At 25.8% G+C, this 22511-nt stretch overlaps 2 protein-coding genes across 2 annotated transcripts; both read left to right on the top strand.

The window, feature by feature from the left end:
* The first annotated feature begins 737 nt into the window (after positions 1-737).
* LOC124939529 (E3 ubiquitin-protein ligase RNF185-like) lies at positions 738-1424 on the top strand. The gene has a single exon (XM_047479996.1). The coding sequence runs from the start codon at positions 738-740 to the stop codon at positions 1422-1424; it is 687 nt and encodes a 228-aa protein (XP_047335952.1).
* Positions 1425-17430: 16006 nt separating this feature from the next.
* LOC124940060 (homeobox-leucine zipper protein HOX11-like) lies at positions 17431-18527 on the top strand. Its single transcript, XM_047480538.1, has 4 exons — positions 17431-17630; positions 17694-17992; positions 18068-18147; positions 18225-18527. The coding sequence occupies exons 1-4, from the start codon at positions 17483-17485 to the stop codon at positions 18463-18465; spliced, it is 768 nt and encodes a 255-aa protein (XP_047336494.1). The 5' UTR covers positions 17431-17482; the 3' UTR covers positions 18466-18527.
* The last annotated feature ends 3984 nt before the right edge of the window (positions 18528-22511 follow it).

Below are 22511 nucleotides of genomic sequence, written 5' to 3'. Positions count from 1 at the left end.
TATCGATGCATATTGAAAGAGAATTATATTGGTTAGTTGATGTCGTTTGTGCCTCAAATGATACAAATGGTCTCTCATTTTCTATTACATAATTGTAAGAGTTTTGTTAACCATCTCAATCATACATCGTGGATTATTTATAAATACTATCATCTTAACATTATATGAGATTCGATGTTAAAAACTAACTGATTCGGTCGAGATTTTATTATCCTTTAGAAGATCTTGGGTTTTAAACCATCTATGAAAAATATAGAGCCTAGAACCGCTTAACAAAATATTTATTCATATTTCAACTAATTAACTCACCTATATTACTAAACCATTAATTAATTAACTTTTTCTTTAGTTGATTTTAATGTGAATATAAATATTTCTTAAAGAAAATGCTAAATAGTTTATAAAAAAAACTATACATTTCATTTTATTTTCCTCTGCATAATAAACTCTTAATTCAAAAATAATTGTCTATAACAAAATCCTAATATAGATCAGGGCGGAAATTAAAATGCTTCAATATTTTGAGGGCAGATTTAATATTTTACTCTTGATTTTAATTCGATTTAAAGAAAATGATTGTTTAACGTTTAAATCTGAAAACGCATCGCGTCGGATGATATCCCTAGCTATGAAACGCCACTAATCTTCACTATATAAATGTAGAATCTTGAACAGCGTTTCATTCCCAAATTACAATCGCCATTAAAACAAAGGTCGACATCTGAAACTAGGGTTCAATGGAAGACCAGCCGCCGTCTAATGCTAATTCTTCATCATCTTCTTCATTTGACGAGGATTTTTCATGGGGATCTTCTGCAGACTCAAGTTCAAACGATGAGCATGATTCAAACGAAATCAAAACAACTTCTGTCGAGGAATCTAAGACTAACCCATTAGAGTTCTACAACTGTAATATCTGTTTAGATGTTGCTAGCAATCCTGTGGTGACATTTTGTGGGCATTTGTTCTGTTGGCCATGTATTTTCTGTTGGTTATATTTTCATTCGAGAATCAAAAAACAGTGTCCTGTTTGTAAACAATATGTGGATGATAATATGGTTATACCTATTTATGGTCGAGGTAATGGAAGTGATGTTAGGGATAAGAGGATATTTAGGATACCTAGACCAGGAGCTATGCGTGTTGGGAGTTTGAGAGAATCGATTGAGATGAGAGGAAATGGGATAAGTTTTGATGAATTGGTTAGTTTTCTTAGAAGTAGAATACAGAGTGGGGATTTTGATCCTGAATCTGCTGTTTGTGTTTCGATTCTGAAGAGGTTTCTTAGTTCGAGGGCGATTCGTAGAGAACATAATTATGTTTATGTTGCAGGGGAAATGGAGATGAATAGATATAGACCTCGTTCTGTTTTGATAGATCGTTGCGGTGGTGGTGATTTGGCTGAAGATGGTGGAAGGAATTAGGTCATCATGAGTGGACTCAAGCTATTGGTGGTGATTTGGCTGGAGATGGTGGGAGGAATTAGGTCATCATGAGTGAACTCAAGCTAAACGAGGATGATGATGGTCTCATTTTTTTTTGGGTGCAATTTTGTTTGTTTACTCAGAATTTTGCTTAGGCATGTTTTCAATAAGAGTGTAATAAATTAATTGATTTGGTCGATTTATCGATCAAAATGCACGTCCAAACTGTTAGTTTTGGTTTGTTGGTTTGAACTGTTTGGTTTGAATGGATAAAAGATTTATTTTGTGGGTTTAATTTGATTCAATACTAATTTGATTAGTTGAAAAAGTGAAAAGTGAGACAAAGGATAAAAGAAAAAAATTATTTGATTTTTTTAACCAATCGGATCAGATGTATCGGACGAGAGGTAGTGAAGTTAGTCTGGTTCGCTAGCTGTTCTTGCTCTTCTTTCTCTTTGCCCGAATCTGCTGTGACTTTCTGAAGCAACAAAGGAAAACATTGGGAGACTACTTCGACATGTCGTTGGAGACTATCTACCAAGCCTTAAGCGCATTACGGATTTGAGTTCTTGACTAGTTCACTCGTTGGTCGTTCACGTCTTTATGTTTACTGAGGACTTGTCGTTGGGCACAAACGAGATTAGATGTATCGTCAATAAAATAAAAGTCACGGAAAAACAAGAAAATCAGAGTAAAAACAAACTGAATGAAGTAAAAAAAAGAGATAAAAGATTACAAATGAGAATTAAAGTGCAATAAAATCAGGTTACGGTGACTTTCTCGTAAGCCGTCGGATGAGGGAGTTGCGTTCTCGTAAGCCGTCGGATGAGGGAGTTGCGTCAGTGTTCTATCTGCATTGAATTAATGTTTTAAGTTTATAATATTAAATCATTATTATTAGTTTAAATGTTTGTTAATACCTAATAATTCTAATACTTTATGGTTCCGTTCTTGTTCTCGTCTACTTTTTAAATATTTGATCAGTTTAAAAGGACCATTGTGATCAATTTAATAAAATTGAAACGGTAATGAATTTGGTATAAGTTTAAGAGGACAAACTGACCATTGTGATCAATTTGATAAAATTGAAATCGTAATGAATATGATTAGACCGGTTCGATTTGATATTATGTTTGGTTTAAACGGTTAGATCTCATTGATTTACTTCCTCTTTAGTTTCCCATCAAAAGGCTTTTCTTATATGTCATTGTTTTGTGGGAGATGGGCGGAAATAATAACAAGGCCCAGACACTCTTATGGCCCAGATGAGTTAATCTTAAGCCCAATATTCATTGAACAATTTTGGACAGTTTTCATGTTTTTTACAAATTTTATTCTTTTTTTAGCTAGGTAGCTGGAATAAACAAGATGATCATTGCTCTAAGTGATTTACAGGATGAATGATACCATTGGTAGGCAGAAGACAGGGGTGACGAGAGTATATAATAAAGTTGGTGTGTCTCATAATTGTAGAGAATATATATAGTTTGTGGTAGGCCAAAAGACATGGATCGATGCAATCGTTTTATTGACTAGAGCGTATATATTGTTCATAACCAACTATTCCATTTTCAACCATACTAAAATCATAAATTAAAATAAAGAGTTTATTAAAAAAAATATTAATTATATATTTTTTATTATTTATATAAATAGTTAGGTTTTTTTATCATTTATTATTTTCAAAAATTATATAGTTAAATAAAATTAATTAAAAATTAATAATAGGTCAATAACACTATAAAGAAGTTATATTAAAATTAATTTAAAATAAATAATGTTTTTTTTTTTAATTTATAAATATAAATTCACTTCATTTTTTTTAAGTAAAATCGTATAAAAAATAAAGTCCTAAAATTATATTCTCTTAAATTTAAAATAGTAAGAGTTTGAATAGTTTGAGACTAATTATTTTTATTAAATTGTCTATATATATTAAAAATAATAAAAATCATTTAAACATAACGACAAATTATGACATTAAATAATAATAATAATAAACAAAAATTATATAACCATGTTATATGAATCTCGTAGTTTCTTGAGAAAAACAACCAATTTCATCGACGTTTTCAAAACGAATATATAAAAACGCCATTATGAATAATGTGAATCTGACGACTATGATGATTAAAAGTTTGTCGATTTATCTCCTATCCAAACTTTCAAGCAACGTGATAGCTTGGTGTCCAATCTTAAAAACTTAAGATTCACAAGACTTTAATAGCCTATTCCACCCCATTTTTTCAAAACCAAATAATTATTATTTGATAGGCTGATCAGGATTAATTAATTATTCCCCACATTAAATTAAGTTACTTCAACGTGGCATAAAATAAAACCATTTTGTTAATTAGCCAAATTAAACATGGTATTCAAATATAAGCATTTTTCTTCACGGTTGATATGCTTGCATCATTCCATAGTAGTATGTATGTAATATATATACATATGTTATAATAACATATAGTCAATTAATAATTATAAGCTATTTAGATCATTCACGTTCATGCACTCAAAATTTTCTTCACATTTGACTTCATAATTCTTCCCGTAGTTCACACACTCAAAATTTTCTTCACATTTTCAATCAACCTTATATTCATTCTATCAATTGTTAATTAGAAATTTTATACATGGCACGCCTTATTAATAATAATAATAATATTTCAATACCGTCAAGACTCAAGATATTCTAACAAAAAAATAATAATAAAAGAGACTGTTATATCACCATTTCACATTTTCATTCATCAATCTATATATTTTATTTAAAAAAAAAAAAATCTATTTCATTCAATATTAATGCACATTTAAGTTTTTATAACTACAATTACAAATAAAAACTAGTAAGTCAAGTCAAATCAAAATAATGGTTGTAATGATTACATGGAATTGAATATTGGTTTTGGTTGAAATGAAGAAGCTTGTTGTGTACACACATGCACTGAGTAGTTTTTCAATGCTTTTTATTTACTTTGTTCTTTTGGGTTGTATTATTATTTATGTTAATTTCACATTCATAAAGCTTATGGTCAAAATCTCATCTTCTTTCTTTAAACATTTGATTACATATGATCATGATCTTATTCAGATTACTATTTCAAATAAACAAGTTATTCTTATAAGTCTATTAGTTTCTATTTTTTTGCACATCTTGATTTAATTAGTTGAAGAAAGAACATTACTTTTTCTTTAAAATGTTCTTGAACCTAAGAATTGTTAATAGTAATACAAGTATATATATATACCATTCAACCGTGTTATATATGTGCGTGTAAGACTTTATATTCAACTAGAGATGAACATTGAACATTCAAACTTATCTAAACCATTCAACCGTTATATTAATCCAATCCGAATCGAAAGTCTAGGTTATGCCAATATATATATATATATATATATATATATATATATATATATATATATAATAGAACAAATTAGGCATGTACTCGTACGTAATATATTAATTAATAGTAGAATTAACAAAGAAAATTTTGAGATATATGAGCTTGATTTTGTGTTTTTGATTAATAAGAAAAACTGTTATTTTATCTATATTTTTATTTAATTAATTATTTAAAATTAATTTAACAAATATGTGTAGATGAATTATTGAATATATATGATCAAATATTTAAAAAATTGTCAAACTTACCAAATATCATACCTATATATTCAATCCAAAATCTTAAATGATTGAAAATAACTAACCTAATAAAGCCAAATTTAAATTATCCAAAACCCAATATATCTCCGTTAATCCAAATTATGGGTTAATATAATATTTTGTGTATCTTACCTCTTATATATATATATATATATATATATATATATATATATATATATATATATATATATATATATATATATATATATATATTAAATTTTTCATTTTTATTTTTGTTATTATTTTCATTTTGCTTCAAGTGAATTGTAATGTAAATGTGTCGCAAATAAGTGAATTTTATTTTGAATTATATACAAATATTCCAGCATTTATTTAATAAAATATATGTGATGGTTAATTTGTGGGAAAGTAATTAAACATGGAAGGGAACACATGACTTTCTATAATGATGAATAGTGAAGAAATGTTTCAATTATTATCATTGTTTGGGTTGAGTGAACTTTGTTGTTGTGATCAATTATAATACTATAATAATAATAAGGCATATTTTAAGGGGTCTTGTCCCTTAATCTCCTTACATTAATTAATCCTCATCCACAACTCCCATGATTGAACATAATATATAAAAATAAAATTAAAAAATTGTAAAATTGTAAAATTGTAAAATACTATAGCATGCATGTGATAAGATCAAGATCATGCATGCATGATCATGGGCACTTGGGTAATGATCATCATCATTTACATATTTATAAATATAAAAACATTGGCATTTAGCAATGATTAGGGAAACAAAATCAGGCCTCAAAGAATTTAAAAATAAAAATATATCTTCATCATGAGTTTAATTTTATATTTAGATTACCTTAATTCATGAGCATGTTCAACAAACTTGCTAAACAAAAATCTTAAAGGGACAAAAGGTGAAATAAAATAATTTTAAATACCAATTTAATGGTAAAAAATTAACTTAAACTAAACTGCTAGCGAGTTTGAATTATGGAGGTAACATTCCGATCGACTAAGAAATTTCTATAACTCTGAAAGTCGGTTTGAATGAATTACTAAGGAGTGCATACTTATAGAAAATTGAATCATCAAAGTCTTAGATGTATTTTGAATATTAGCTGTATCATGATCATTTGTACAAATATGTTATTTTCATTTTGCAATAATATGTTGTGTTGTTGAAGAATTATTAAATTATTACTACTTTAATAGAATAAAATAAAATTAGCTTAGAGGCCTAATTATGATGTGAAATTAGGATGCTTATGTAATGTTTGTTAATAAGAAAATTGTAATTTTAAAAGATTGTGAAAAATAATGCGAAGGGTTTAAATTTATTGCCTCACAAAATCAACCTAATTCTAAAACTCAATAAATTTATTGACATTTTAAAATGCAAACTATTTCAAATGAATAAATCAATTATGACCATCAAGAAATTTATGTTTTGTTATTCATCAATGCAATATTTTCTTGGAGACAAAATAATTAATCACTCTATCTCAAATATCATCATTATCACATGGCACCACATGTGCCAGGTTAAACAAATTGTGCAATGGATAAATAAATTTGAACTAAATGAAATGATGATTTGATTAAAAAAAAGTCCTTATATTTTTTTTTGTATAATATTTTTACAATTAATCTGGTAATACATTTAATATATGAATAGATTATACTATTTGATCATAAATAATAATATTTGAGATAATATTTTAAAAAATAACTTGTTTTTGTTTAATCATTGATTGCCCCCATCAAAATAATAGTTAGGAATGTAAATATTTATCAATACAATCAAGTTGTGACATGATTTATTATAAATTCAAATAAATAAATAAATAAAAAGTTAAGTTACCTTAAGAAAGACATTTAAATATCACAACATGATTATAGAAAAAAAAAAAGTATTATCAATTCACAAAAATCTCAAAACACTTGTCAACGAGGAAAGTCAATATCACATTTTTTGTAAGTCAGTCTTTCTATCCTTATCATATTGAGAGTGTAATTCACATCCTATAAATTTAAATTTTGTATACTTAGTCCATCTCTTACCATATGAAATAGTCATTATATTAAAAATTTATTTATATATATATATATACTTTATATATTTTTCTTATTAATTAAATTTATGATACAAACATTCTTTTATTATTTTATTGTTATTTAATTTTTATTAATATTTTATAATAAATATATAACAATTTATATAATTATTTAATAATTTTAACTATTACAATTAAAATAATTAATGAGCTTTTAATTTAATATATTAAATATATATTATTATTAATTTTAAATTAATTATTAAAATAAATCTATTTAATTAGTTTAAATATTATTAATTATTGTATATATAAAAAAAAATAGATAAAGAAAATATATTAATAACTTTGAAGTTGTTTAATTCTATCAATTTTATTAGTTTGTGTTTGACAATAAATATAATAAATTTGAGTATAAAAAGTAAAAAAAACTATTTAGTCTGGTTTGAGTTGTGGGTTTATTAAAGTTATTAATTATATTGATTAATTTTTAGTGGACTATTTGTTTCGAAAGGAAATGTACGTAGGACCTTTTGACGATGGCGGTAGATCGATATATCTTTTTAGGAAAAATCGTAAATATTTTTTTAAAAATGAATTGAGACAGTAGTTGAACTTAATAATCTTTTTGAAGATTATCGAACTCGTTAACACTAAATTTTATATTATGTTTGTTCGTTGGTGAGTGTTTTTAACTTATGATTTATGATTGTTGCTCCAAAATAGTTAATTTCATTTTGTTTCGGGGTGTTTAATTTGATTACAATGTGAAAACTTGTGTTTTTGTATTATTTTTATCGTTATACTTAAACGTCTATCAATTATATCATATTTGGTGGAACTTTAAAATAAATATATATTATTAATTATATAATATTTGAACTTATTTTTAATATATATATACATATATTAATTTTTTTAAATAAATTTCAATTCATTAAAGGAATTATTTAAGCAAAATCAAAAGTAAAGTAATATATATATATATAACTTGCAATAAATCAAGATTGTAACTCCTAGAAGCTTGTACATTCATATATATATATATATTGAGATAAAAAAAACAGATATAAAATTCTATTCAATTAAAACAACTAATTAATTTAATTTATTATGGGGATATTTATATTATTCCACAGTTTCTATCTTCTACCATGATATATTTTAAAAGAAATAGTTAATTTACAAAAATATGTAGTGTGAAAAAAAAAAGGGTTAGTATATTTTCCAAAAATCCAAGTCCTTGGACTTGTCTTGTTTTGATTAATTTGTACGGAAATATCAATTTTCTTTAATTTTGTATCATTTTAAAAAAGTATGATTTATCTTTGAAATAAATTTAGTGTTATCTTATAAAAGTCTCCTACTTACTTCAATCAAAACATCTATTTTCATCCCTTTTAATTTTTCCTCCATTAAGACCCTACTAATTATAATAGTTGGTATGACTTTTCAAGTTTAAAAATTTCGGATTAAACTCTTAAAAATGTGTGGAATTTATATTGTGTCATCCTTTCTTCTTCCATATATCATAAATTTATTAAAATGTTTAGACTAATTAGTGATTTATTTATATTTAATTAAGATTTGTAACACCTAGTCTAATATTTATGTTATTTTTTCTTATAATATTTAATTTATAATTTTAATGTCCAGACAACATCATTATAGCATTTAATTTATCTCTATACCCCATGCAATATATATATAATTGTCCTTATTTGAAAGTTTAATAATAGCGTTCTCATTGTCAGCAAATTTATTTAGGTAATTAATTGACAGCTTTAAATTTACTCTAGGTAATATGTGTTCAAGCTTTATATAATGACATATCATAACAATTATCAAATAATGTTAAAGCATCTAATTAAGGACTATATATGAAAGCAAACTCATAAAATACCTAATCATTAATTATTATAATAATAAATCGTCGTTAACACTATATTATTCATGATTATTATGATTTGTTTATTACCGTAATTGTTTCTCCATTAATAAAATGGAATTTGAATACCTTATGAATTGTAATTAATAATTCATTTTTTACTAGTTAGTAAATTAATTATTGAGAAGAAAAATTAGCTAGATGTTAATAATGCAGTTTAAATCTTTATAAGTTTGTATTGACATTGAAAAGGCTTACACAAAAATTGCAAACTCTGATTGGATGATCTTTAATAAAATGTCTTTGAAAGTATGACAAATTTTGAATATGAGTTTTTAAAGAATGAACTTTAAATTCGCAACAAATAGACTATGGATTATTCAATCGTATAGTTTAAGCTCCCAAAATATGCGTTTTTGAGACATTCTATATATATTGATCAAAAGTACCAATGAATTGAGATTTCATTGTTGGTCGAGGTCATTTCAGAGACATGAACATTAATTATAAGGCGATCCGAATTGTTTTTTTCGACGATTAAACTCTTCCCCACCATTTCACAAGTATTTACAAGCTTACCTCGATCCTTGTTAATCCTTGTTAATTTCAAGTCTATAATTATTCTATGAAAGATTTGTGTAGGTTAAACTAGGCCCAATGTAACTTTTCTAATTTCTGTTTTGATGTATTTTTTAAACTTTTCTTAATTTGAAAGAGTGTATTGAAAATATTTAACAAGATTATATATGTGTGGTGTAAGTGAATATTTAAATGTGATTCTTTTATATTAAGTTAAAAAAAAAAGACAATTAATGTAGATATTAACATTTGACTAGTTCATGTGACTTAATTTCCATGTATATTTATTCTCCATGTTAGGTAAGTTATTGTAACAAATTAAACTACTTGTTTACATAAATATTGCTCATCTCAGCAAAAACCATTAAACCTAATTCCCAGGTATTCCTCAACTCAGGGGCTTGACCAATATTACAGTGTTTGTTTAAGTAATATATATAATTAAACATTTATTAATCAAACGGGTTGTCATTGCAAAATAATATTATGTATGTAGTAGAATTATAGTTTTGTTGATATGGAACGTGACGGGCATGACGTCCTCTGTTTCAAATCAAAATGTTCGTTTTTCGGCGCAAAATGATAAACAATATCTTCTCTTGTTGCGAGCTAATAGAGGACATATATATGATCTTATAAGTTATAATAACTAAGGTGAAAGTGAGAAATAGTCAAAAGTACTGTCTTTAATTGATTTTATTGGAAGGCTTTATGATGAATAAACTGCTTAAAGATTGATTGATTAATCAAAGACACAATCAGAGCTAAGGCAGACAAATTAACCCACATTATGCCCTTATTTCAGGGATGATTGTTTACCACTACTAACAAACCAAATCCTGAGTTTAATTATTAATACAACTTGATAAAAGTGAATACAAACATGACCTAGGAATATTAGGCTATTGCGTTAGAATTTTTTTTAAAAAATAAAGAATTTATTATTTATTGAGTGTTTTGCAATTAATTAATGAAGTAAAGTGTGATTAAAACATGTAGTTTTATTAATTTGGTGGTTTCATTTTTATGGTTGACCACAACTTTAAGTCTACTATAATAATTTAAATTAAAACTTTCCTTAAAATTTTCCTTAAAAATTCAGCCTGAAGACACATGTAGGACAGATGATCATGGTACTCTCCTTATTTCTTAGGGCTGTTTTGATTTTGGATTTTTGTAGGGAAATGGGATATTTGGAATTTAGTGAAGATAAACTTTTGTTTTTAAGTTAATAAATTAAGTAATTTGATAATTATAACGATATTGATGTAAATATGTGATAGATATTGAAGAAAATCAAAGATTAAAGCTCGGTTGATATTAAAGAAACTTAAGTTATGGTTTAAAAATAAATTATTTGTGTTAGATTACTAATTTTTTTATATACAATATTTATTTACTTTTTAAATAAAATAGGGGTTATTATTAATCTAAATGTTGATTTTAATGATTTGATTGACCATGAAAATAGAGTATTAATTTGATTATCAAAGCAAATTATGGTGATCACCCAAATGCATAGTTAATGGGTCAAGTTTAATGATGATAAAGCTGATTTATGACTTAAGAAAAAATAATTGTGTCAATAATTAATATTATTATGCTATGATATATAGGGCTATTGTAGGTACATAATAATATTGTTAATAATGACTAATATTGGTAGTAATTGATAATGGGACATATAATATCTATATCTTTATGATGCCAACTAACTAAAAGAAACTAAAACTTGTTACTCAACTTTGATTCCAATTAGAATAGTGTTATCTAACCAAAATCAAGCTTATAAAATGTTGAGAATAAGATAAGAAAAAAATGAAATATCTTAAAAAACATAAGCAGAATAAAAGGAGAAAATATCAAAACAAAAAAATGACAAATTATAAAAACAAAAACGAGACAAAAACATAAAAGATAGTTCAACCAATACAAGAGACTGGCTTAAAGAAAATTAAGAGGAAATGATGGATGTTATCTCTATTTAGCCGTTACTGATATTAGATATCAAGATTTTATAAGACCGTTACTAATACTTAAATATTAGTAACGGTGTTATATAACTGTTATTAATAAAAAAAAATGTCAGTAAGTGCGCTATAGAGTCGTTACAAAACGCTTTTTTTCTATTAGTGTGGTAAATTAATATGGTTCTGTCTCTTTTAAGAAATTAGAGAAACAATTAATAAATTAAATTAAAAAAGTTTAAAAATTAAGGTTAATGTAACCTTCATAGATAAGAAAATAATTTTTTTAGTGAACTTAATCGATCTCAAACCTAAGGTAAATTCGCAACTAACCAAAATATAAAATACAATTATTGTATGAGTTTTTTATCCACGATATCAAGTATTGATAAACAGGAAGCCTATAATTATCAATTGATTATGTGCAAGCTTTTCAAAGCTCTAATTGTCCATCCATTGTTTTCAAAACATCTTCTAATGTGCTCATCCTAGATAAAATATCAAATGGTGATAAAGATTGTAAATAGTTTTGATAATAAAAATATTTTTCCAATCCATCTGCATGTGTAAAAAAACCTTTGATACTCCTTGGCACAACCCCATTTTTGAGCATGCACATTCAATCTAGAGCAAATTCGAAATCTTATTAGACGATGACATTGTTGGGTCGATGACTTGTCAAGAGCGTAAAGTGAAATAAATATTATTGACAAAAATCTCAGTTAAATTATATTTAGAAAATTTGGGATTTAGGTAACGGGGCTCGGTTTGTTATAGCTCATCCAATGGGTGCCTACAAGTATTTGGTAATATTTATACTTATATTATTGTTAACATATATATTAAGTAAAGATTAAAAATAAACTAATAATATTAATTTGAAGGATGAGACCTGGTTGCCGGATTGACCAAATCAGTGAAATAATGGTCTTAAAACTTTACCATTGTCAAACTAGTGATTATATTTAGGACAAAGTAGGATTCGGTAGTTGGTCATGTGAGCTTCCTCGTAATTCACTTGTTTTAATTATTTTTACTATGTTAACAATTTTTTCTTTATTAAACACATCAAAACAAAATTATTAACAAAGACAAGGTCTTAAACAAAAAATTAATTATGCACTAATACCAATTTGTCAATAACATGAACATCAATAGTTCACTTAATAGAAGATTCGGTGAAGCCAGCCATAATGGAATTCATTGTGATTAGCATGTGTGATTGACTATTGAAATGGAGTTCAAATAATTTAAGATTTACAAATTAAATTGTTTGTTATTCTACTTTGTAGGGTTAGAACTTAAACTATTTGTTACATTCTATAACTCAAATTCAATAACTTTTATTATTCTTTATGCTCATCCACTCCCAACACAATTTATTATTACTTTTTGTTTGAAGATTAGCGTCCATTTCGAATTTAAAACAAGTATTTGTGGTGAATATTTGTTGGTTTGAAATAATCGTTTTTCTTAGAAAAACTAGGTAATGAACATGTTTTGGTTGGGAACTAATGTTCATCATATTTTATTAAAATCTTGATGTTGAATTGTATTTTAAAAATATAATTTTGATGAATTGTAATGTAAGTTTGTATTTATTTTAATTAATTAGTACAAATTATTTAATTGCAAATGATCAAGATTTAAATCAACTTGTTTAGCCGACAAAAAAATAAATGAGTGATGATTGATCATCTATTTCATCTCGACTAATTAGTATTAATTGTTCATCATCATATGGAAGCTTGACAATCAAGTAAAATTCTGAAAAAAAAAACAAATATTTAATGATTACAATTGTTCATCATATGAATAAACTGTTAAGGGCATCTAAATTAGGGCTGGTTTGATGTTGGCTATATTGTGATTTTATTAAAATATATATATATATATATATATATATATATATATATATATATATATATATATATATATATATATATATATTGTTTTGATGGAAAATAGGTGATTTGAATTTTTAATTTCGTTAAATTATTGTAACATCCTTTTGTATATAAAATTTAAATTTATTAAAAATAAAAATATTTTAATATTTTATTTAATAAATTCAATAATATTATGTTTAAAAAATAATATGATGGTGTACATAAATTTTGGATAAAAAATTTCCAACAACCCACGTCAAATAACCTTTTAGAGCTTGTTTGCTTGATTTTTCTTTTTTTTTTTAAATATATTTTTTTATTATTGATTAAATTATTATTTTAATTATTAAATTATTTAATTCATAAATAAAACATTTTTATTTAATTTTTATTAACATTTTTATTTTATTTTTATTAAATATAAATATAAAATAATATTTTGATAATTTATCTTGAAAAAATATCCATTACTTTTTTTTTATCAAATAATATTTTTTATAAATTGTATAAAAGTCCTAATTAAAAAAAATGCCAAAAACATTCCATTTAATTCTTTATTATTTCAAAATTGTGACTAATTTAACTTTCCATTTTGTTTTGAATTAACTAAAAAATAACTTTAAATAAATTCTCATTTAACCGTACATCATATTATTCAAATCATTATATGCTCACTATCATATTCTTCAAAATATTATTAAAAAACACTTATTTTTTAAAAAAATTCAATCATATTTTATACTGTTTAAGTTTTGCCCAAATTTTAAATAAATCATTCTCTGATTTTCGTCATTTTTTTTTGTGTGTAATTCTTTTTGAGAATTTTATTAGTTTTTTATAATAAAAAATTACATTATCACATAATTATCATTATAATCATCAAATCACTTATTTTATCAATTAAAATATATAAAATATTCTTATTTTATTTTTATTTTAAATTAAAAAACATTATTAATTAAATCAATTAAAAACATAAATAACCTATATTTTAATCAAACAAAAAATTAAAATAAAATTCTAACAAATTCTTAGAACTCATTTTTATGTAATTTTTTTATAAATTATCTCTATTGTATCACTCAATTATGAAGACTGATATAGAGAGGGAATAATGTGTCACTCAAGGTCGGTTCTGGGGTAAGCCCAGCAAACCCCCGAACTAGGTCCACTCCCCAGGACAGCCCATTTATTAAAATAAAGAAGACATTTTTAGTATATTTTAAACATAAATAAATTTAGTCTGGTGGTTTAGGATATAAACAAAAGATTTTTAACTGGTCATTAGTTTTAATCTCACGAAATTGATGTTTTTTTAGGCGAATCAAATTGCACAACATCATTCCCTTTCTCAAATTCCCTCTCCCAATCATTTTTTCTCAATTATAACAATTAATAAATTACTTATTTCATTAATTAAACTATAAAAATAAATTTTCATTAAACAAAAAATTTAGAGTAAGACTCTACACAAACAAATCATACAAAATTCCAATATGAAACAACAACCAAATTATTGGAAAGAAGCTATGGTTATATTAAAATATTGGAAATAATGATAAAAAAAAAGAAACATATGAATTAAAGCAAGCATGAGTTCAATAATTGCAATGATCCTAAAAGCATGACATGTCTGACCTGGTCACCCCTCTCTACTTAATGTATTCATTAATGACGGCATTCTTCTCAAAAGCCACCATCCCACGCGCGTGACCCCATCTCTAATTCCCAACATGGGCCCCTCACCCCTAATTTCTATCTTACGTCATTTCTCTCTATTTCTTTTTATATTTTCATTGATTCATAAACATAATCATTATTTCATCATATTATTTTAAGATTTAAAGAAAATATTCATAGACAAGACCCTAAATTATTGTCATTTTTTAAATTTCCTCCTTTAGGTCCTTTACATTTCAAATGTTTTGAATTACCACTTTTCTTTTTCACTTAAGGACAATTTTTAGATATATTTATTCCTAGTTACTATTTTTGCACACTTCAAAGAGCTAGCCTAGTTTGATTATAAATTCATTTAAGTAAGATAGTAAATTGATACTTATACGTTGCATGTTATTATTTTAGATTATTCAGTTTATTCGTTAAATATTAATTGTGTACGTTTATTTTAAATTATTGTGATAGACTTTACGTCTATGCATGCCTATGATTTTGTTATTTTTTCTTTTATTTTGTATAAAATTAAGTTTAAATAATTGGATTTTGATTCAAAATTTATGATTAGATACTAATAATTCAATCAAAACAATAATTTTCATTAATGTAATCAAAACAATAATTTTCATTGTAATTTTTTACAAGATGTTAAGATTATATATTTGATGGAGACAAAAATATGGAGATTAAATAGTACATGACTATAAACCATATGAAAACAACAATTCATTTTTCATTGTAGATGCTAGCTAGATATTTACATGGGATTGATCCCAAGTAAATAGAAGTTGTAAGTATAGTTTTTTTTTTTTTTTTTTTTTTTTTTTTTTTTTTTTTTTTTTTTTTTTGAGAACGCTGGGTTCCGCTACTCCTATGGAGTGCGACTAATCCCCGCGGGTTAAGTACATAACCCGCAAACATACTTAACCAATTAACCAGACGCAGAACTTGCCGCCTGACGGGCTCGAAACCAGGACCTAATGGAGGCCTGGGGATATCCACCACTTGTTTCCACTAGGCTAGAAGAGGGGATATTGTAAGTATAGTTTATATGAAACTAAGAATGAGACTAGACTAAAAGGGGCGAGATGTCGGTTGAGTAGAGAGCTTGCATTGTATGACAAACTAGGTCAAACTAATTAATCATCAATGGAAGTTGGTAGTATAATACTTATTAAACATTCTTAATGGTTGAAATTGATCAATAGTACTATATATAGATAGGATATATATATAAGAAGGAAACATATGCAACCACTAGCTAGTATGCAAAGAAATGGGGCCATAATTTGGAGATGACAGAAGAACCACAAACCTTAAGTGGACCCAAAAATTATTGAACATAACCTCGATTGAAATGAGAAAAAGTTGACGCATATGCATACATCACATGAACAACTTTAAGGGTCGAAACCGAAGTTTGAAGTGCAAAGTCAAGCGTTGTTAATTACTCGCATTTTTATTCCAAATTTTGAAAGAACAAAATAACATATTTTTTGATTAACCCATTTGAAATCATATCTTTTAATAGTGAATTAAGCAAAAAAAGAAGACAAAAATGATGGAGAGATGAGAGAAGAACATTATAAGTTAAAGTTGCTAATGAAAACACTCAATTGATAATTCAAAACGCATGAGAGCCCACATCATTGATCAAGTAAGTCATTGGATACCCCAATTTTCATTGGCCATTTACATTGAGACAGTATATATATAATTATATATATTTATTAATTTATAGTGTTTGAATCATTATAATTCATTGCCATCAATAGCTATCTTTAATTTGTGATAATTCCAAGAATGATTAGGTCAATACCCATCCATCTGTTTGATGCACTACCTAGAGTTATAATTAGTCTCTTAACAATACATCAATATTAAGTCTTTGTATGCCCATTTCAAACATATATATTTGATTAGTCAAAATAAAATAAAAGTAATCATCAATATATATATATATAATTAATTATGGAAGTAGATATATAGTAGTTAAAATGAAAGTGATCCTCCATTAAATGTAATTAATCACCCTTTTATCTAAGAAAGTTCCATTCAAATATTAATTACTTATATATATATTATTTATTCAATCCACCCCATCCCATCTCCTCCCTTCCATTTCATTTCCATTTCCATTATTTTAATTTGAATGAATTTAAATTAAATAGATTCACGTGTGTATTGGGCAACCTGGATTTGTCGGTCAATCTAGCCCTAGCTAGCATTTTTCTTTCTTGTAAAGATTTTTCAACTTTTCCTATTTAGTCTCCTTGTCCCTTCTTTGTCTTCCTAATTCCACTAAAACTCATTCTCTTTCTCTCTCTATACTCTCTCTCTCTCTCAAGGATTTGATTTGATTCAATGGAGTTAGCTCTAAGTTTGGGAGATAATAATAAAAATAAAGAAGATCCCGGCCGACCACTTCAGCTTGATCTTCTTCCTTTCTCCCCTGTTCCAAGAAACCATTCTCATCATCTTTCCTTGCCTTGGCTTCTTCCCGACCATTTCGGTATATTTTATCAAATGTTTTTTTTTTATGATATTTTGGTCTCTTAAGTCGATTCTTTAACAGATGCATCGGGTAGAAAGAGATTGGGATTGGGATCAACTATGGAAGGTGAAGTTGACGGTGAAGATGGGGCGGCGATGTCATCTTCTCCGAACAACAGCGGCGGTTCAAATTCATTCAATATTATGATTGGTGGCGGCGGTCGGAAAAGGGAGTTGGTAGAAACAGAAGTTGACCAGATGAAAGGATCTTTAATGAGTGATGAAGATGATAATGGATTAACTCGAAAGAAACTCAGACTTTCTAAAGATCAATCTGTTTTTCTTGAAGAAAGCTTCAAAGAACACAATACCCTAAATCCCGTATGTCTCCTTTTTCTCTCTCTAAACTTTTTATATATCATTAACTAATTAATTAACTAATTAAATTCTTTTTAGAAACAAAAACTTGCTTTGGCAAAACAGTTGAATCTTCGACCTAGACAAGTAGAAGTCTGGTTTCAAAACCGAAGAGCCAGGTATTAATTAATATTTATTAAACAAATTAATTAGAGATCTTCAAATTCCTAATATTTATTCTATTTATGATTAATAGAACAAAGTTGAAGCAAACGGAAGTGGATTGTGAGTATTTAAAACGTTGTTGTGAGACATTGACAGAAGAAAATAGGCGTCTTCAAAAGGAGCTTCAAGAACTAAGAACCCTAAAAACTTCTCAGCCTTTCTTCATGCAACTTCCGGCGACAACCCTAACTATGTGTCCTTCTTGTGAGAGAACTTCAACTGCCGGAAATCCAAGATTATTCCCTTTTAAATCACATAAAGCTGCGTCTTGATTAATTAATTAATTGTGATTGATAAACTAATTAATTATTCACATCAAAAATTAATTTTTATTTATTGTTGTTGTTACATCTATTCGAGCATGCATGGATATTTTATATTTTGTAAATGTTTTCTTGATTAAATTATAGTTTCTCTTTTTTTTTATTGGCTTTTGTTATTTTATTACTATTATTTTTTGATTAGGTTTTTGTCGGACTATCGTTAGTTAGTGGTTGTTGGTTTACATTATAGGATATGGTTCGTTACAATATTTTCTTGTAATTTGTTGTTTGAAGATTGTCTTTCTCTTCTCCTAATCTATTTATTTTTTAACATAATTCAAACCTAACAAGCCTATATGTTGAATAATGTTTTTTTTTCAATCTTTAAAAACTAAAATAGACCAAGAATTGTGGATTATAGTATTTAATAATTTATCTATTTTTGAGATTTCTTGGATTTGTATGTTGGTTTTTATTATCATTTATTAATGTTTGTCTTGGTTTGATTTTTATATAGTGGGATAATTGTTATTTATAATTTCATTCTTTTACTCGGTTTCTTTTCAAGAATAGATATAACATAACCCTTTATAATAAATAGATTTTCCTTTAGGTAGGACTATTTTAAGAATTAAGCTATCTTTGTCATTAATTTATAATATGTTTTTTTTTATCTGTTTTAAATTTGTGTGACTTATTAGTAATGAAAAATGTGATGATAAATATATGTACAAGTGGTTTTCCTGTTTCAAAATGTGAGAAGTTTATAGATTGTACTCTAAGCAAACTCACCTTGTAATTAATTAATTAATTAATTAATTATATGATTGAACAAGTAATTATCTATTTTAAATTAGAGCATGATCTCTTGTCATAAGAGTAGGATATGACAATTTATGGAAATATTAATTATTACTATATTATTTAAAAGGAAGTAAACTAGCTAGTTAAGAATATTTTATTTAAAAAAAAACAATCTCTACCACCAATTAATATACATCTAGTTGTTTTGGCTAATTATGTAGTCATTTTATTAATTAATAAGTTTGATTATAATATCAAACATAAACAAAATAATATTGAGACACAAGACTAGTCAATCTCTCTCAGACTTTGAGGAATGAAAGTTCTAGCTGTTGGAAAATTTATTAACATATATAAATTATTTTGTAACTATTATAATTTATTTGTTTAATTAGAAATTGAATTATAAGAAATTGAGAAATGATTAGGTGAAGGAATTTGGTAAGGGAACTTAGTGAGGGAATGACTTGGCATAATCGCCGAAAAAATCAAATAATTTCTCTATTTTCTCTCTTTCCTCCCACTTTTACATTTCACAACCAATGAAGGTGATGCCAATTCATTCTCTTACCAAATTCCCTCACCAAATTTTTCTCTCTATCACTCCTCTAATAAATTATTGGGAGAAGAAATTACACACATTAAAAAATAATAAAGTTTTTCTCTTTCACATTTTTATCATTTTTCATTTTCAGTAATTATCCATTCTCTTAAATTATATGTTAATAATTTTAACCCAAACATTTAAATTGTATGGACCAAGATAGTTAAGGAACATAAATCTATTGGTACCTAGTTGGGCCTAGAGTGGATGCAAGTTCATAAATTAAAATTGGCCATGGCCCATGTGATTAATTTCATTACTGGATTTGAATTATGATTAATAACAAAAAAAAAGTTCAAAATTCAAGTTTATTGTTGAATAATCTGATTTTTTTTACAACTAGTCTAACTAATAATATATATATATATTTTTTTTTAAAACCTCACAGCCATAACTTCCATTATTATCATTATTATTATTTTTATTTTTATTTTTAATTAGGGAGTTTCTACTCACATCAATTTATAGAGTTTTAATAAGAATATGTTATATATTTGATCTTTTAAATAAGTTTTTTATCACTATCCTAGCGACTTTAACTATAATCAATGAGATATGATCTCTTAATTAGTATATAGCTTTATATAAACTTTTGTTGTGTGAATCAATTTTTCAAAATCACATTATAAAAGTAGAAGTAAATAAAGTCACCATCTTTCAGTTTTTTAAAATTGTATTTTTTTAACTTCTAAAGTTACCATCTTTTAAGTGATTACATTCAGTTGTAAGAAATAAATTATAATACCTTTCATTTGACAGGGCAAGGCAAAGCAGGGTAACATGTAATAGATAAAGATTTAAGTGTGCAAACCTTTAAGAAATTAATAACAAAAATGACTATGAAGAGGATGTAAAAGATCAAATCAATAAAATCTTAAATTAATTTTTAAAATTTTACAATTTTATAATTCTGAGAAGGTTAACAAGTTTGATTTTAAGTAACTCTTATAATATTAAATTTACACTACACAATTTTAAGATTTTATAAATAATTTTGATTTTACGATTTTGAAAAAAAAAATTATATTTATATATTAAAAAAAATATTATTATTCAAATAAATTAATTTATATAATTAATTTTGTAAATATAATTTTTTTTTATAGTATTATTTATTTATTATTATTATTTAATTAATTTTATATTTAAATATATAAAATTTTAAAATTTATTAAATATAAAATAATTAATTATATATAAATAATAATAATAATATATAACTAATATTTTTTTAAATTAAACTCTTATTCTATATATAAAAGTCTCATAAATGTTGTCAAACTCGCGAGTTGACTCGTGAATTTGTTCGAGTTTACGATTCAACTTAAGGAAAACAAGTCACGAAAGGTAATAACTTGTTATAGTGTAAAATCGGTATTCAAACGCGAGATGAATCAATTAACTCGAGAAAATTGCGAAAATCAGAAAACTTTGACTGTGTTTATAAAAAAAATGAGACATGATTAATTGTTCTTTACGTTTGTCCCTCTGTTTGTATTACTCTTATCATTCCATTGAGATAGAAAGATAAATATAGATTTAGATAGAAAAATGGATAGTAGCACTAGTGGAAAGATAGGCTTATATCCCGACAGTTATCCTAAAACTGTCGAAAATATTATTCACATACCACCGAAAGTTTTCCTTTAAGCGGGAGAGTATAACCGACAGTTTTTGTACAAAACTTTCGGGATTACTCTTTTATCATCGAAGGATAAGATAATTGTGTTCTCCGCCGGAAGAATGGTTCAGTTGGTTATTTATTCCCTGCAAACATAATTAATTGGATTTCTTATAAGAAAGATGAAGCTTTGTTTGTAGATGATATGAAGATTTAGCTAATCTTTACTCGGCTTTTCTAATTTTGCTGATTGTTTCCATTAAACTTTCGATGCATTTAACTTATGGTAATTCCATTAAACTTTTTATGTATGTGAAACAACGCCACTTGGTGTTAGTTAGAGATAAAACGTCAATTATTTTGTCTACTGTTTTGTATATTTATGTAATTTTTCCTTATACAAATTTTTGTTTTGCTGCATTTTTTTTTTGTTAGGTATGATGTCAAGACATCGTTGTCACAGTTTATTTAGACAAAGGTTTTTGTGGTGGTATTCTTCTTAGTAATAGGTAGGTGGTCTGCTACTTGTATGCTACACATTTACTTATTTTGGAACCATTTCTGTTTGGATTCGGCTCTTTTTGTAGGTTCTCAAAAAGAAATTAAATTTGTAATCTTGGGAGAGAAGGGAAAAGTTCAACTGGTTCGGGACTCTAAGAAGAAAATTAAATTATTTGTAACCGAGCTTCAAAAATTTTCTCTGAATTACACTCATGTTAATCAAATTTTGGTAAAATTCCGGATGATTTTTTTGTTCCTAGTATTTACTGCTTTATTATATCTAAGAATGTCATCATTAAGAAAATTTTCCCAATCACCTCATATATTATGTGATTATTCTTTTGTTTTACTGATCTCTATCACCTCATATAATTATATACTTATTATTTGAGACCACAAATAAGAAATAAAAATTACATAAATATATATCATACATAATTTGAATCATAAGCTAGAGAAAAATTGACATGTAAATCATTTATTTTCTCCTAAATCACATCAATTAATTATACTACTAAGTATTTA

Source organism: Impatiens glandulifera, chromosome 5 (assembly GCF_907164915.1).
Source record: "Impatiens glandulifera chromosome 5, dImpGla2.1, whole genome shotgun sequence".
Lineage (NCBI taxonomy): Eukaryota > Viridiplantae > Streptophyta > Magnoliopsida > Ericales > Balsaminaceae > Impatiens > Impatiens glandulifera.
This window is presented reverse-complemented; position numbering and strand designations above follow the sequence as displayed.